We start from the raw sequence: 17,633 nt of genomic DNA on the forward strand, positions 1-17,633 counted from the left end.
TCCTCGTAACTAGCCTGTAGGTGTGTGGGATCCGTCTCAGTTTACAGATGAGAAAACGAAAAGGACAGAGTGTTAAAGTGTTTCCTCAAGTCACACAGGTCCCAAATGGGCAGAGTGGGCAAGGACCCACCTGAGCCTCCACCCCCGCTGCGCTGCTAGTGGTTGGCTTTGTCCTCCACATACGACCAAAAGGAAATGCTGAAGTCCTAACCTCTGGTCACTCAGCTGGTGCCTTATTATGATGTATGATCTTTACGGAGGTGATCAAGGCGGGGGACTCTAATCCAGTATGACCGATGTCTTTATGTAAAGGGGAAACTGGCGCACAGAGGCAGACGCGCACAAAGGGAATGCGCTGTGGAGAGATACAGGGAGAACATCACTTGAAGACAGAGGCGGAGACGGGAATCACCGGCCCTGAGCCTAGGAGCGTCTGGCACCACCCCGAAGCCGGAGGAGGCAAGGGAGGGTCTGTCCTGGAGCCTTTGGTGGGGGTGGGTGGCTCCGCCCACACCTTGCCTTCGACTTTGAGGCTCCACTTCTGCAAAACAGTTAACTTCTGCTGTTCTAAACCCCTTTGTGGTGCTTTGTTACAGCCGCTCTAGGAACTCATGCACCTGCTAACTCTCGCTTGCCCTTCAAGACTGGAACTGTTTGATGTGGGAGCCTCCCAGGGCCTTCGTCCCACTTGCACCTCCATTTTAGGTGACATTCCTCCTTCCCAATCCCCATGCTCTTCTTCTTCCTGTGACATCAAGGTAGAATCCACAGGAGCTCTCCTGGGAGATTTCCTTAGAGATGTGGACCACAACAGAGAGTTCCTTATCAAACTGCAGGAGAGCCACGGCCCCAGTTCTTTGGTCCATAGCCCCAGTTTACCCTCCTTATCAGCCACCCCCCTTTTTGTGTGCACCCGTCTGTTGAGCTTCATGAGGATTCTCTTGTGTTTGTTTAGGAGGGGTATATTCCTGCCCCTTTACCAAGATCATAGGTTGGAGAATGCCTTGGTATTCTCAGCTGTAAAATGGGGCTATTAACACCTCTCATGGTTGTTGTGAGGATGACAGGAAGGCACGTTAGCTCCAAAAAGTATAAAAGGGTAAGTGGTTTTTTCATATTATGATCACAGTCATCATTACACGAATTGCCCAGCCATTGAGGGCAACACCTTTGAGGGCAAAGGTGTTTTGTAAAATCTAGTCTCTCCCAGGGCTAGTGCTTGATCCAGACTACGCTAATAATGAATGTCTTTTTAAATTTAAATTCAGCAGTGCTAAATTGAGAAACTGTATGATACAGAGAAACAGTGAGTTCATAATCTACTGTGGGAGACAGAATAATAATTGCAATAAGTGTAGAACCCGAAATCGTACAACTGAAGTAATACACTAATATGGTGCTACCTGACGTTACATTGTGTGTGTACATGCATATGTATGTGTGTACCTATAGAGCGTAAGTTCCTTGCCTGTCTTATTCATTGTTGTATCTCTAGTACCTTTTGAACCGTGCTTGGCTCTTGGTAGGTGGTAAACAATTGTGCATTCAGTGCATAAATGGACAGAGTAGAGGGGTCAGAGGTATTGCTGTGACGGGTGTGGTTAGCTCTCTGTGATGTTAAACAAGGAAGGTTTCCTGGGGGAGGACGTGGCTGAATTGGGTTTTGATGAATGAGTAGGAGTTTCTCCAGACACACTGAGGAGGTAGAGTGGAAAGGGAGAGGAAAATTCTAGGCAGAGCTTCTGAAGGGGCAAGGCTTCACTGCTACTTTGGTGACTTTAATGCAGAGTTCTTTTCGCTTGATCTCTGATGGGTCTGGCAAGGATGGTGGTGGATGGTAGCCGCATACCTATTTGGAAGGTTCCATATTGTTCCTCCCCTTCCTCCTCACCATCTCGTCATATTCGTGTTTCTCTCTGTCCTTCTCATCTCTTTGGTGATGTGGGGAAGTTGGGTGCTGGTTTGAGACCTATTCGAAACGTAGTGGACTCCACACCAGTGTCTTATTATGAATGGGTCCGCTTTTACTGCAGTTACTTTAATGGCACCGAAATGATAAATGTTAATAAAAAACATTTTCGCTTGGGAAAGCACAATGGTATTAGCTACCAGACTGCCAGCGCTATTTGCTTTATGGAAAGGGATTTGAAATAAGGGGTTTTGGTGGTTGTGTTTTTGCTTCAACAGTTATTTATCGAGAAAGTACGAGCCATTGTATGTTTATAGTATCTCTTCTTTATGGATGCCCAAGTTATTATTTTTTAATGGTTTATGTACTTATTTTGCACATTTGTAAACAATTATGTAGTTATGCAGCTGTTGTGCCACAGAGGCCATATGCATTTCCATGTTCAGAGAAATTTCCACAAGGGATTCTCACTGGATAAAATCATAAAAGAATTATTGTGGTGCCAAAAAAAAAAAAAAACTGGCTTAGGAGTCATCAATGGGTTTTTACAATGTTTGGAGTTGAACAAATTGGATGCTTTTTTACTAATTGGAGTTAGAGTCAAACTTTATAACTCAATCTGAAGATTCATCCTGTTTTCCAGACTTGAAGGGACAGCATCATGTTGGAACACTTGCCACCATATGAATGAATGAATGAATACCTTGATCAGTTCTGTGTCCTTCTCCATCATCATATATAGCTCAGGAGACTCCCAGTTTTTCTAAGGAAAGTTTTTGAAAAGGAAGTATTTATTGAGGGGACAAGTATTTGTTGAGCCCCTAATATATACCGGGAATTATTCTGCTGATTCATAGTCGGGAGCAGTGAGTAAAGGGATTGATAGAAATGAGGAAAGAGAGATGAAGGGAGGGAGCTGTGGGGGCGGTGGTAGTACCGGTCCATGATCTGGGGGAAATAGCTTGTGGGGGGCTCTTTTGAAATAAATTGAACTGAAACGGCATTCATTCATCCTGTGAAACTTGTAAGGTACCAGGCTCTGTGGGAAGCAGTGGTGCTGAGGGGTTGAGTGGACAAGCAGAATTCCTGCCCAGCAGAACTGCTGAGATCCATTAAGGTTATGGTCCTCCCCATCACATCCCCCGGCTTCAAATCCAAGCCCCCACACATATTGTCTCTTTGGTTGTAATGCATCACTTTCCTCTCAAAGTCCGTTTTCTAGTCCTCGACATGATCACAGAAGCAGTCAGTGTGCACATTGTGCTAAGCACAGTGCCTGGCATCTGGCCATCCACACGGTGCCGGTGATCATGGCAGATTGGTAATTCTGGGCATGACCTCCCCACTCAACCTCACTGAGTAGTCTCCTTAACCATCCCTGCTCATTCATTCTTGTGAGAGCACCATTTGCTAAATCTTCCGTCAGGTGGTGTCGGCTTAAGGAAAGAACAAAAACCAAAATAACACCAAGCTTGCCTGAAAAAAGCGTGTGGGCTCGTTGGGGAGGCAGTCGCATGTGCACTCAACGTCTACAGATGTCACAGCAGCCACCCAGGGAAGAGAGCCACGGCGAAATGCTGATAAAGGGGACACACCTGTGTAGTTAATTAAGAAAAGGGAGGAGGACTTTAAATATGATTTTTTTTAAAAAGGAGAGAGACCCTTGGGCACTCTGAAGGAGCATTTTGAAGTAAAACATCTTTATTCAGATAAATTAGTCGATCCTCTCTTCACTGGCTCGTAATATTTTCGTATATACTCACCTTGTCTGAAATGTATTAGTAACATCTATAATTTACCAAATGGAAAATATCGCTTAACCTGTCGCAGGGGCAAGTTAAAAATGAATTTGCCGACGGGAGTTTTGTCTTTTCCTCTCGGTGTAACGTGCATCAATCAAAACCCAAACAAAAAAGGGAAAGCAAAACCCAGCATTCCTTCGCAGCATTCTTCTGCAAAATATTATTTGTTTCACTTTGCTGTTTTATTCATTTGAAGCACGTTTTCACCCAAGTGTTCTACTCTAAGCTAGTCTCAATTCAATTTAAAGTGAAAGGTTTTTTGAGTTTAGATAATTTACATATAAAAGCGTTACTGTACATTTTATAAAATGACTGTGTTCAGAAAACAACGATTTCAATTTAATCGTATTGTTATTCTGCGAGTTGAAATGCCTCCCTCTTGCTTTTCGGTCTTCCTAACAATATTCCTTCTTGTCCTAATTTAAAATTGTTAGTGTTTGAAAATTGATGTGTTTCTCTTAGACCCCACCAGGAAGACTTCAGGCCCACTGTGATTTGTCTGATAGACTTGAAGATGATGTGCCCGTGTGAGACAGAGAGAATCTTACTAATAATCTGAGCATGACAGGTATATAGCTCTTTCTGAATTATTTTCTTTCTGCTCCCAAGAAATTTTGTTTGCCGGTGGCCATATCTGTTTTTCTTTTCTTTTCTTTCTTTTTTAAAAAAAAAGCACTTAAGCCTCATTTTATGTTTCAAATTTTGCAATATTCTTTTCCTCTCTTCTCTTTCCTTTTTTTAAAATGACACTATTGTTCTGGAAAAGTCCTTAGGAGCCAGTCTCTCTACGTCAGGATTTTATGTCACAATGTGTCTCGGAGAAATGGAGCCTGTTAGGACTGCAGACCACCACATTGTCCTAGGAAGCCTGCCAGTGTTTCACATTCTTGACCCTGGAATTGAACGCGGGGCTCTGACTATATATTAAAAAAAACTCTCGAGTTTTATGATTCTGCAAGCTTGTGTTACGCTATAAATTTCCACTGGTCTCCGCTTGTTTGTCTCTTGCTGGGTTTAGGGTTATTCCCCAAGTCTCTCAGACGGGCAGCATCCAAGTGGCTGCCCCCATAAGCACGTTAGATAATTTCTTGGGGAGAGAATAAACAGCTGTTTAAACAGGAGGCACGAAGCTGCATTAAAACTAATTTGGTCCTGACCAGAAGATAAGTGCATCCCCCGCTCCACGCCCCCCACCTCCGAAGGAGACCCAGAGCTTGTCTCCAGTGGCTGCAGAGCCGTCAGGACCGCTGATTCAGACGTGCCAGGGGCCTCCCTTCCAGGTTTTGGATTTCCTGTTGCCAGCTCCTGCATTTTATTAGTTCACATGATTAAGGCTGTTCATCAGCGATCACTTGTAGATGTGTATTTATATAAATCTCTTAGCCCCACATCTCCTTAAACTGTGGTTCTTGATTTGGGTACCACATGGTTTGTGTCTCACAGTGGCAAGTGTCATAAATATCTTATAGCCTATTACCTTTCTGAGGTATCCGTAACTTACACATCTCATGTCTATCAGGGGTGGGGAGGAGTATTATGTAATGAAAAAGAATGCATTTTTTTCTTCCAGTATTCTAATTCCCCTTTTCCCTTTAGGTTTTGACTATATCATAATAGTGTTCACATTTACTTGTTAATTCCTGAGTCCTTTATAAAAATATGTGGGGTGATAATTGTTCTTTTTATTATTGTATGAAGATGTCTAAGGCCAGAGGTCAAAGTATGTTCTCTTCTGTAAAGTCCTAAGTGTTTCGTTCAGGGCAGTCTAAACCACTCATTTCAGAAGAATTTAGTCTATAAAGAAAGGACATGTGCTTTGAAATCAGAGGGACCTGGGTTCAGAACCTGATTTTACTACTTGCTGCCTGTGAGACCTCAGAGAAAGAGTGTAACCTCTTTTGAGTGGCCCACAGCACACTCGCGGGGCTGCTCTGGGGGTTGATGAAGGTACACAGTGCTGAACACAGGAGCTTTATGTAAACTATTAAATTCCTTGAAGAGGGCGTTTTGTTGAATGTCGGTGCTTTTTTCCTTTAAATTAAGAAGCTGCGATTTTGACCAATATCATATCTTCCCTCACACGCCTTGACTAAGATCATGGCCCTGCACCCCCCCACCCCATGGCAGCTGTGAGTGGAGGATGCTTCGTTGGCTCCTATATTCAGCACGTGCTGAGCTGCCCCTGCCTGGCAGACCGTCAAAAGAGAGCGAGGGAACAGCTCGCTCAGGGCCTGCTCCCTGTCTGCCCGGTGGAGGAGACCCAGGCGTGGGGACAGCCAGACTGACCGCAGCCCCTGCTAGCGGGTACGATCACTGGCTCTGGGGTCCGGTGGACATGGGGTTTCATCCCAGTTCATGCCACCCACTAGTTGGGCAATTTTGTTCAACCCTCTTGGGCTCAGTTTCCTCATCTGTAAAGTGGGACTGATAGCAGTATCCCACTCACGGAGATGTGTGAGGAGTCAGTGATGCCGTCTGGAGGTGACTGTGCAATAGACAGCAGTTGTCACCATTCCTGGCAGGTAGGAAGCGCCCGATAAACAGTGGCAGCTCCTGGCTGCTGCTGTATTTTATTTCATGAGGCGCAGTGGGAGCACAGTGCAAGCCGTCCCTCTGTCTGTCCAGCAGCTGTGTTGTAGTCCGGTGGCGGGGAGGGCCCATCGGCCGGTCAGTGTGGGGGAGAGGTGACCAGGCGTAGAAGAGGGACAAAACTGGAACAAGATTAAACTGGCTACAGTTTGGTTTTTCTAATAAACAGAGGGATAGAAAATGACGTGAGGAAGCTGGATGAAACCAGGTTATGTTTGTAGGGACTGGGGGAGAGCAGGGAAGGTTAAGGCAAAGGCCCCCGGATGGGCTGCAGCCCTGTTGGTCAACACAGGGGAGGACGGGGCATCCTCCTCTAGGGCTGCCAGGCTTCCTCAGTAGTTGAAGAGCATTTGCTTTCTTCCTCCTGTTTTAAGTTCACCCTGCAGCAGTGGTACCCAACTCTGGCAACATACGAGAATTACCTAGAAAGCTTTTGAAACATCTCAGCACCATAAAGCATAGTTTCTTGTCTTTGGAGGTGATGTCTGTCACCGTGGCCTTTGCTGTTTAAAGTTTCTCCTTCCTGAGGCCTGAGGCAGCGGAGGTAAGGGTGCCCGCAAGACGGCCCGACTGCTCCCGGCAGTGATTGTAAATGAATGTAAAGGTAAGAAAAAGATGCCTAGTGAGCTGAAGTGTAACCCACAGGACAACCTGTAAAAACAGAGGTGCATCATTTTGTTAATGTTTGAGGTCTCCTCCCAATGTCCCCCGTCCTTGCACATTTTATACGTGAGTGAAGATCTGGGATTATGTCTATTACGATCTAAAAAATAGTGGTATTGCTTTTTCTAGATTTGCTTTGATTCATCATCTGGCCACCTGATCATGAATAAAACCATCTCCTTGATCAAAAGATAAATAAATGAATGAATGTAAACACCAAAACACATCTTCTGCCTTGTTCTCATCTGCACGTTTCTCTCCTTCCGGTTTCATCTTACTCTCTCATGCTTTTCCCTTTCCTTCTCTTTGCTGCATCTCAGAGATCCTGAGAGCTGCTGTGTCATGTCAACAGCCTGTCTACTAATCGGGCCATCAGACCCCCCTCTGGGGTCACAGCTGACAGTTGCTCGCTGCTTTCCCATCTTCACCAAGGTCAAAAATGGCCCTTACTCTCGGTTCCTTGGCATCAGACTGAGCTAGCTGATGTAACAGATAACCTTAAACTTTCAGTCATTTAACATTGAATCCCTAATACAATAAGGACTTATTTATAGCTCTGGTCACAGTCGTCTGTGGGTCCTTTAGGAACTCTGGCTTTATGAGCACCAGGGCTTCTCCATCCATCTGCCTCAGGCCCCCCTGGTACCCTCTCATCTGGGCTCAGCAGAAGAGCAGAGACAGGAAGCATGAACCACATAGGATGTTTATGGGCCAGGCCTGGGAGCAGCGTACCTCCTGTTCACCCTCATTCCACTGCACAGAATTAAGAATATACTAGAAAAACAGAGAGATGGATTTAGTGAAGATCTAACCAGTCTTTACCTCAGTCCCCTGTTCTGGATCTCAGCCCTTCGTTTATAATCTATAATTAAATCTTTAGGGAGCGCCTGTCACAGATGGGGCCCTCTTTGAGAGGCTCTGGTTACTAGCAGTGAACAAAGTCCTGGGTGATAAAGTAAAGCAGTTGGATTGTATTATCTCTTCAGTAACTTGCAGCTTAGATTTTTCCACTGTGTTCTATGAAAATGAGCATTTTCATTGACATAACTTTTAGCAACAACTCAAGAATAACCACCCTTTCCTCCATTCACCCCCCTCGTTCTTCCAGAAGAAGTTAAGGCTGTGTAGATCATCATTAAAATAAATGATTAGAGTTATTGTTATGTCCTTAATTTATTCAGCAGGATGGATCAAAGGGTTTTAGGAGTTTGGAGAAGCAGACCCACTCTGGTGAAGCCTCCGGTGAAATGACAGAAGTCCCAGAGCAGGGAAGGCATTTCCACGCAGTTCCCTCTCGGCTCACATTAGAATCATCTCATGGCCCTTGGGATTGAAAACCACGTTCTGTAAGCTCTGAATAAATATTGCACAACCATTTTCTGAACCCTCCAGGAGACAGTTTCCGGGAGCAGTGAAAATGATTTGATGAGGTTTTATGGATATGTAGTTTTCCAGACATAGTTGCTTTCCCTTCCGAGTTTCTCAAGGGTAACAGTGTGTTTTTTTGTTTGCATTTCAGGAGGCCGAGCACCTTGTAAAGAGCCCCAACACATAGTAGGTGTTTTGCAGGTGCTTGTTGCATTAATGTGCTGTATTGGTTTCCCCCAGGGCTGTTGGAACAAAGTACCACAAACTGGGTGGCTTAAAACAACAGACAGGCGTTGTCTCACAGTTCTGGGGCTGGAGGTCCTGGATGAGGGTGTCCACGATCCCACAGGAGTCTCTAGGGGAGAGCCCGTGCTGTGCTGTTCTCTTAGCTTCTGCTATTGCTGGAGGTCTTCAGTGTTCCTTGACTTGTAGCAGCATCACTCCAGCCTCTGCATCCACCATGACACGGCCTTCCCCTTGTGTGTCTCTGTCTCTCCTCATCAGGACACCCACCCTGTTGAATTGGGGCTTACTCAACTGCACTGTGACCTCGTCTTAACTTAATCGTCCTCAAAGACCTTATTTCCAAATAAGGTCACATTCACCTGTCCAGGTCATGTCTTTGGGGGTGACACAGTTCAACCCGCAGTATCCACCGTCCCCTTTTGAAAAGCACCACTGCTCTTGAATCTCCGAGTCTCCATATTTCACATAGTACCTGAATTCATACAGGTTTGATGGATGAAGGCCTGAAGGAACAAAGAAATGGACGAATGAGTTAACCAGGGAAGGGAGGCTTCCTCAAGGTCATGGCCAGATTGCACACAGATCAGGTGGTGATCCTGTGGTACCTGGGCTTGAACTCTGCTCCACGCCTTTTGGTGAGTGTCCTTAGACAAGGGACTGAATGTTGCCAAGGCTGAGTTTTTCTCAGCTGAGAGATGGAGCCAGTGCCTTCACTGAAAGGATGAGCTAGTGCTTGGAAAGCATTTAACATGATGCTGGGAGCCCCGCCGTTTGCACAGAGACCACTTGCATTTCCTCTCACTCCCACCCCTCTGCCAATGCTGCACCTCAGTCCTGTGCCAAAATCCAGGTCCGTTGTTCATGTCTCAGGATGTGTTAGGGTTAGGGTTACGGTGTGAGCCCTCAAGGCGCTCGCTGTCCTGGGAGTCAATGTTGTTGGCTGTCTCAGGTCCCTTGCCCAGCCACTGTTTAACATCCGTGACTGCCAGGGCTCCTGTCTGGAAACTGCCAGCAGTCTTTTGTTTCTTGTCTTCTGTGTTTTTTGCTAACACTGCACCCCATTGCCTCCCCTCCCACCCCTTGCTTTGTTAGTGAGCTTGTTCTGTCAAGATGAGTGCAGTCACAGAGGGCTTCCTGGATGGCATCTGTTAGCTTCTTTCCTAGTTTATTCTGAATTTCCGAGTTCTTCAGCGTGGAAGAGCAGGCCATCAGGTTCTAGAACTCTTCTGTCTCAAGCACCCCCAGCAGCAGGTTGTATCCAGAGTTACTCCTGAGCAGAGCTCCCTGGCAGGCTGGTCTTCCCACACAGGGAGGTAAAGGACGCACCAGCCTCTGTTTCCCCACCGCTGCTAACGCAGCCTTCATGGGAGGATGGAGGTTGCTTTAGATAAGCAGGGCTTCTTACTGCTGCGTAATCCGCCTCATTTTGTAACTGTATGTCACCTAGTTGCATGTAGGCGATTAATTTAGAAATAGAGGGAAACACTCTTTGCTTTTGTGCTGTTAGTAAAAAGCAATTGGGGCTCAACAAGGGTATAATAAAATGGGGGGAAGGAAGTCGAGAAATCATGGGAAGGTAGCAGAAGAGTAGGAAAAAGAACAAGTCAAGGCTAGTTTATAAAATGTGGGTCAGAAGGGCCTGTAAACTAGGTAAAGGTAGACTCTGAGCTTCCTAGTGGGGCATGCAAAGAGGGAAACATGATCTCTTCCAGACTTGAGTCCTGAGAGACAAATCTACATTGGGTCCTCATGTTAGAAGGGCATTTATTAATGGAACTATAACAGCTGGGCGAGGCAGGGCAGATTCTCCCCTAAAGGTTTTGGAGGAAGTGCAGAGTTGCTCCTTAAGAATTCTGGTTTCCAGAACATTTCTTTTGGTTTAAACCACCCAGTTCATCGTCATTTGTCACAGCAGCCATGGGAAACTTACACAGAAGGTCAAGGCTTGGCTCAGTTACTCAGCTGCTGAGGGGCATAGCCAGGATCCAAACCCACAGTTTTGACTTCCAAGCCCGCCGTGCAAAGCCTCTTCCCTGAGAGCAGAGCCACTGCGGCCCCAAACCCCCAGGCTCCGTTTAGGTTCGAATAAGACAATGCACTTGAACAGATGCAGAGCAATGCCAGACACAGAACCAGCCAGGTCGCAGCTTCCCCCTCCGCTGACCCTCCACCTCTGCCAACTAGTACTTCACCCTCCCGCAGGGTCAGGTCGGCTGCTGCTTCTGATTTTTCCACGTGATAAATCACGTAGTAACTGTGACAGGTATGTCTTGGGAGGGGGGTGTGCCTAAGATTTTTTTTTAGTACTCTTTATCATAAGTTCTTGAAGAATTCTTAGCACTTGTTGGGAATGGAACGACTTGGTCCAAGAATATAAGTTGTTTTGCTCTGTTTTGTTTTTAAGGCTCTGGTTACGTATTGTCAAAACGCTTCATGAAAAGTACATACATCAGTGTGATTTTACTAACAAGCCTAGGACCTCAGATCCACTGTTCTGTCCCTCCCACCCCTCCTCCCCTTCTCCTCCCTCCATCTCTCCATCCCTCTCCCTTCCTTCCTGACTTCCTTCCTTCCAGCATGTTCTTGTAATCCACATGCTGGGCTGCGCTAGGCACAGCAACTCCATAACTAAGATACTGCTTAGGACTCATTTGCACGAGTCTAGGAGAAATAAATCTTTTTGGGGAAAAACAATGAATAATCTTCTCTTTCAAATTATCCTATGGGATGTGGGGAGTCTGTTCCATTAGGGAAGTACCAGGAATCCAGGAATGCTGGGAACTCAATAGCCACACGAGATGTAGAAACTGGGCAATGATTTTAAAATTCCAATCACTCTGTCCGCCTTGGGATAACGAATTATCATCATTAAGGGAGTCACGCAACTTGCAGTATCAAACCAGCTGCAGCGCAGTTGACGCCGGTGTCACCGCAGCATTCAACACATTAGGCGTGGCGGTAAGATGATGTCGCAATTGGTTGGTATCTTTTGTAGGAAGTTGTTTGTTTCGTTGGTCTGGGGTTTTGTTTTTATGTGAATCCAGTTTGACTGCGCTGTGTAAGCCCAGGAGTCCTTAGGCTGCTCACACCTTGGCAGACATTTAACCACCTGAGTTCATTCGAGACAGAGCTGGTACTTGGCTTGGCAGCATGACCCGTCCAAGCTTAGAGCTTTGGTTAGGACTTGGAGCCAAGAAGTACACTCAGGTTAAGGTGCCAGTTGCTCTCCTTTTTAAGGTACAGCTCAGTGATTTCCAAACCCTTTTATAGAAGGTGTGACTTCCAAGGTACATCCCAACGCTGTGTCTCCTCGGGGAGTCTTTCTGGCCCTGATTCCTTTGAACAGCCTAGGCTTGTGACAAAGGAAAGGTGTGTAAGCTTCTCTTCTCTCCGTCTTTTGTCTCTAGGTTAGTTCCTGTTTCCATTTTCTCTTCCCCTTCTCATCTGCCCCGTTCCTACCTTATTTTCTCCCTCATTTCTTTGGACTTTTTCGGTTGTGGAAGTCATCGCCTTGAAATTCAGAATAGATACTCTCAAGCCCTCCAGCCTGGCATTCAGGTGATAATGTAGGCGGTCGTGTACCATCATGCTAGTTCCTGGCTGGGAAGACTGGAAGGGGAGGGAGGTGAGGCCACGATGCAGGGTGTGCATGTTTCCTCTGTTAATCCTCTTTGTCGTGGTTTCATATTTGCTGGCAAATTTTTTGTTATCCTCCCAGTAAAAGGTAGAGTCTAATTCCACCCTCCTATCCTTGAATGGAGCCCTTCAAGGCTCCCTTCTAACCACTTAGGAGGTGGTACAAGGGGCATTGTATTACTTCTGAAGTTAGGTCGTAAAAGGTGAGACAGCGCCCATCTGGTTGTCTCACTCATGGGCTGCCTTCCCTTGGAGCCTGGCCACCGTGCTGCGAGGAAGCTCAGTCTAGCTCCTGGGGAGAGACCCAGGGGAGAGGGAGAGGCTCACAAGGATGAGAACATCAGCCTTCAGGCTCACAGTGGACCACGAGCCTACAGATGGTTCCAACTTCCCAACATTGTGAATAGGGTCAGACTGTGCCCCTGGTGCCCTCTTCAAATTCCAACTCGCAAAATTCATGAACAGAAGTGGTGGTTTTATACCTTCTACCTTTGGGGATAATTGGAGCACAGATACAGTAACTGGAATATGTTCTAATCAATATTCTTAGCTAAGTTTTTATCAGAAATTAAACCTTTATCCTCAGTTAACCACCTGGCTACAGCATGGGCGTATTGAGATTTAAGGAAATTGGACTCAAATCCTTTAGTTAAGTTAAATAAAGTAGAAGCAAACAAATGGAGATTGGTTGAGATACTCCTGACCTGGCCTGTTTTCGTGTGGCTTTTGGATCCATGGCAGGTTGGAGTGATTCTTTCTTTAACTCTTAGGAAGGGCTCAGGACTTCTCGCCATTAGCTCTCAGGTTCTCCTTTCTTGGGGATTAGTGGGCTGTTTTCTCAAGAACAGAGAAGCAGCATTCACTCTGTCATGACTGACTTGAGTGGATGGCTGTTTACTGTCCTCTCATCGTTTCTTGCTAGACTTCTTCAAGCCCCATTCCTTTACCACCACCCCTTTTTTTGTGGTTTTCACATTTTTCATAATGTAAAACAGTGTTTCCCCAAACTTCATCTTTATGCCACCATCACAAGTTTTGTCCTCTTTTGTGTTACTTGTTTTTAATTTATCTTTGTATATACTTAGATTATTACAGCTGTTTATAAGGAAAGCTTTATATTACTACTGTCAACAGATGATCAGTATCATTGGTCATAAAGACAAGATTTTCTATAAAAAGTACTGAAAACAAAGCAATGGTTTTAAATTCTAGTTAGACACTTATGATTGTCAGTGACTCAGAGATTGGAGTATTCAGTGTTAAAGAAAGAGAAATGTCAAAATGAGACTCTTGTTTTTCCTGGTAAGTACAGGATTGTAAGAGAACTGAAAAGGGAACTCTTTTCTCCTCCAGGTAGGTCTCAGGATAACAGTCTCAGGTATAGTCTCAGAAATCTTGACTTTACCTGTAATATTTGCATCTCAGTTTTGCCCATAGCACCTCTCCCATAATCGTCCTAATCAGAACTTTGTAAACACTTAAGTTAATGAACCTCTTTGTCATTTGCATTCTTAAAGGGCTGTTGGCTAACATTTCCAGTGAATGGAGCTATCTCTGTACCTATTTGGGAAATATGTCCGGTGCTTAATCTAGTCATTGAAGTCAATCTAGTTGAGGACAGAGCTGGCTTCTGGGTAATTAAGGCTATGATGATTAATTTTATCTATCAACTTGATTGAGCATTGAGTGCACAGATATTTGGTAAAACAATATTCTGGGTATGTCTGTGAAGGTGTTTTGGATGAGATTAACATTGGAATCTGTAGACTGAAGAAATTTGGTCGTCTTCCCTAACATGGTGGGTCTCATCTAATCAGTCGAAGGCCTCAACAGCTCAAAGGGCTGATCCTCTCAGGAGCAAGGGGGAGCTCCTCCTGCCTGAGTACCTTGGTCTTTTTCTTTTCTCTGGACTTGAACAGAAACATCAGCTCTTCTTAAGCCTCAAGCCTGCCAGCTTTCAGACTAGAACTTCCACCATTGGCTCCCCTGGGTTTCAAGCTTGCCAGCTGAAGGCCTGGGGACTTCTCAGCCTCCACCATCACCTCAGCCAATTCCTTATAGTTAATTAATAAGTGAGTGAATACATTTATATGTATATCCTATTGATTCTGTTTCCCTGGAGAACCCTGATTAATACAAAGACAAGATCCTGTGTGGAGGTGCCTTGCCTCCAGGAGTCATTCAGATGTCAAATGTAAGCATTCCTGTTGTGCACTCAGTCATGCAGGTATTCAGCGCACTTGTCCACTGGTCACCTGTTGGTGCCTGCAGACGTGGGCCTGCCGTATCCCTGAGGAGAGAGCAGACTGTTCCCCTGCTCTCAGCATCCTCATCTTCTCCTGGAATCACTGTGCCTTCCTCGGCCACTGCAGTACCTGGCCCACATACCGGTCCATTTCCACAATGGCACCGGTGGTCCCTGACCCCACAGGATGCTGGAGACTGAAGCCCATGGTTCCCCACCTGCTTTGCTGTAGGTGGGGTGTCTGTGAGGCCTTGAGCATCATAGGACACGCCACACTCTATGCTGTGTGGTCACAATCCATGCAAGTGCCTCTTCCCCAGCTGGACCAGGGATCTGAGTACCTTCCTGTCTCCCATGTGTCCTGCACACACTCACCGTCTTCCTCTAGCCTCTCTATAGGTTGGCCTCCTCAGTTCACCTGTCAGACAACAGAGTCTGGCCTTGGTTGGGTCTCTTCACTCTAGCAGGTAGAGTCACACAGGAGAGCCTGACACAGGGATTGGCTGCATGGGCTTTATGGAGGGAGTGCTCTCAGGAGAAACCCGTAACGGTGAGGAAAACAGGTAGGGAAGGAGAAAGGAGGCAAGAGAAGAGGGACCTCACGTGACACCTCATTTGCCCTGATGCTGGGCGGCTCAGCAGTGTAAACTGCACCTCAGAGCTGTCCCGCCTTGAGGCCGGAGGACCAGGCTATTTGACTCCCATGTGAGGCAGTCACGGCCATCCCCTGAGGGGCTGCATCTTCCCAGATGTCTTGGGCGAAGTGAACAAGGGCATCCGCCAAGGATCATTCTCCAGAGACGGTCACAGGAGCCAGGAGAAGGGCCAGTGGCTGATAAAACGGGGTCTGACTCGGGCACCGAGAGTTTCTGCTGCTCCCTATTCTCCCCCACAAAAACAGACACGTCCTCTAGGTTATGATTATCCGCAGCACACAGGATTTCTCATGGAACTGTTGTACGTCTTATTATTGCCTTAGTCACAGAGGCCCATAAAACAGGTTCCAGAGCAGAGACTAGATCTGGAGAGGGGTGAGTAGGGGGGGCCTCAAAGTAATTAAGTTCACTGGGTTATTTTAAACAAGAAAAGAAGGTGTAAGCACGTAGGTCAGAGGTGATGACCTGGTCCTGGCTGACTCCCGTGGCGCTTCCTTACCTGGTGTCCGTCTTGCAGACGTGGAGAGTGTGTTTGAGGAAGCAGTGCCTGCAAGGCTCTGGGGTACGTCCTGGGTGGTTTTTATCCCTCACCTGGCCTCCCAAAGGCCACGAGTTCCCATCAGTCCTTTCCCTTTACCGGTGTTTATGATTTTCAGTCCATCTCCCCCATCCCAGGAAGAAGGTGCTCCCGTGGTTCCGTGAGTTCTAATGGAGCAGAGACCTCCCTGGCAGAGCCTGGCTGGGCTGCGTGGCCTCAAGCCGCTCAAGGTGGGCCCCCAAGTGGCAGCTGCTACCTGCCAGAAAGTTGGAGGCTCTAATTGTGTCTTTCTGAAAAACCGTTCTTTTAGGTAAAAGTGGCATTTTCAAGCCCCTTGTGTGTGTGTGTGAGACTTGTGAAAGCTCAGAAGGTTGTCACAGAGAGGAGGCTGCAGTCATGTGAAGATTTCAAGAGCTGCTGGAGTTGAATAAAGGAGTTCCCGCTTCCCAATGTTGTATAGTAAGTGTTCTTTTGCCGCTGGGTGAAACAGATTCGTTGTCATGACTTCTTTCTTGTTATGATAATTAGGCCCCAAATCGGTACTGGTGTGTACCTCGTAACCTGAAATCCCCGCCCCTGAGATTGATGAGTGAAAATCCGGCTTTGCTTAACCAATGAAACGTCATGAAGAAAGTGAGATTCTTTAAAATATAATTAGACTTCCACTACTTTGGGATTCTTGGCAGATTAAAATACGAAGGTGTCTGTATTTTTCTCGCTTGTATTCGATGAGTACAGGTTTGCACAAAACAGCTGCGCCTTTGCCTAGACCCTGAACGCTCTCTCCCGTTTTTCATTATCCTTCATCACTTTCGAAGCCTCCTCACTGCTGTGGTCTCTTGCTTTTCCCACTGAAACGGGCAGTTGATGAGCCGGGAGAGACTCTGCCCATTTGACAGATGTGAGTGTGGATGGAGGCGGCTGCTGGGCTCAGACCACGGTTGTCTGGTCCTGGAGCCTGTGCCCTCACCCTGAAGATCAGAAGCTAGGGAGTGAACAGAAACGCTCCCCTAAGTTTGTCCCATCTTCATGTTTTTGTACCTGTCAGACTGTACTGTTTCTTTGCCTGCACCCCGAGGAGCCCTGATAGGTCACATCCTGTGTTGCCCCGTTAGTCCTGGCCCTCAGAAGGCATCGCTGATGGGACAGAGTTCGATGGCTAAGAGTCATAGCTTCCAGGTGGACTTTCCTTTCTCTGTCATTGGAGTAAAGTACAGAGTTCTGTTCCTTGAATGAAAAGTCCTAGAAGCTTGAGGCAGGTCAGCAGTAACCTTTCTGTCCCAGGTGACTTCCTAGCTGCAGAGGCTGTGAATTTTCTTCTGGATGCTCAAGGAGCGCACCCCGGAGGTGTTTGCTGAATGAATGTGTGATCCTGAGGGCCATTCTTGCAGTGGTTAGAGGAAGGATGTTGGTTTCAGAGCAAGCTGGTCATACCTGGTTTTGGTAGCCAGACCCTTTCCTCCATACTTAGACCTTTAGGACCATGTTCAGAGGAGCCTCCTGGATGCTTTGTGCTTTCAGAAAGCACACTCTCCCTCTTCAGAGGTTGCAGGGTTCCTGCAGGCTTTAGGGGAGCATTACAGATGTGAGCTGGGTGACAGCAGGCCTGACGGACAGAGGCCGGGCTGGGCTGGCTGTGGAGAGACCTCTTATTATGTGAGAAGAGATGGGGACATGTGATGGAGTCATTGAGGTCAGACAAAACAGGAAAATTGTGCGTTTGTTGTTACACACACACATCTCAGTGAAGTTAGACAACTCCCTCTCTCCCGACCATCTCCCCAAAGGAGATGCCGCCTCAGGAGCCGTCGTCTCCTCCCACGGCCACCGCTGTCCACCACCGAAGTGACTCCTCTGGGGGCCCCTTTGCCCCTGCATGTGTTCTGCCTCCCCCAGCACAGCCCGTGTCAGCATCAGCTCTCTGTTCCCTGTAGTGCAACTGAGCTGGAACACAGTTTTTTTTCTTCTGAGAACTCCATTT

General features: G+C 46.7%; 1 protein-coding gene across 3 annotated transcripts in view; it reads left to right on the top strand.

Annotated features, from left to right (window-relative positions):
- WWOX (WW domain containing oxidoreductase) overlaps positions 1-17,633 on the top strand; it is an 897,467-nt gene that overhangs the window by 485,947 nt on the left and 393,887 nt on the right. Inside the window, exon 9 of one of the 3 annotated variants that reach the window (XM_072967780.1) lies at positions 4,174-4,257. The exons of the other annotated variants lie outside the window; for them this stretch is intronic. Coding sequence (XP_072823881.1) covers positions 4,174-4,242 — 69 coding nt within the window. The 3' untranslated portion in view covers positions 4,243-4,257. Of the gene's footprint in view, positions 1-4,173; positions 4,258-17,633 lie in introns of those variants that run through there. 3 annotated transcript variants of the gene reach the window in all.

The sequence above is a fragment of the Vicugna pacos genome, chromosome 9 (genome assembly GCF_048564905.1).
Source record: "Vicugna pacos chromosome 9, VicPac4, whole genome shotgun sequence".
Classification (NCBI taxonomy): Eukaryota; Metazoa; Chordata; class Mammalia; order Artiodactyla; family Camelidae; genus Vicugna; species Vicugna pacos.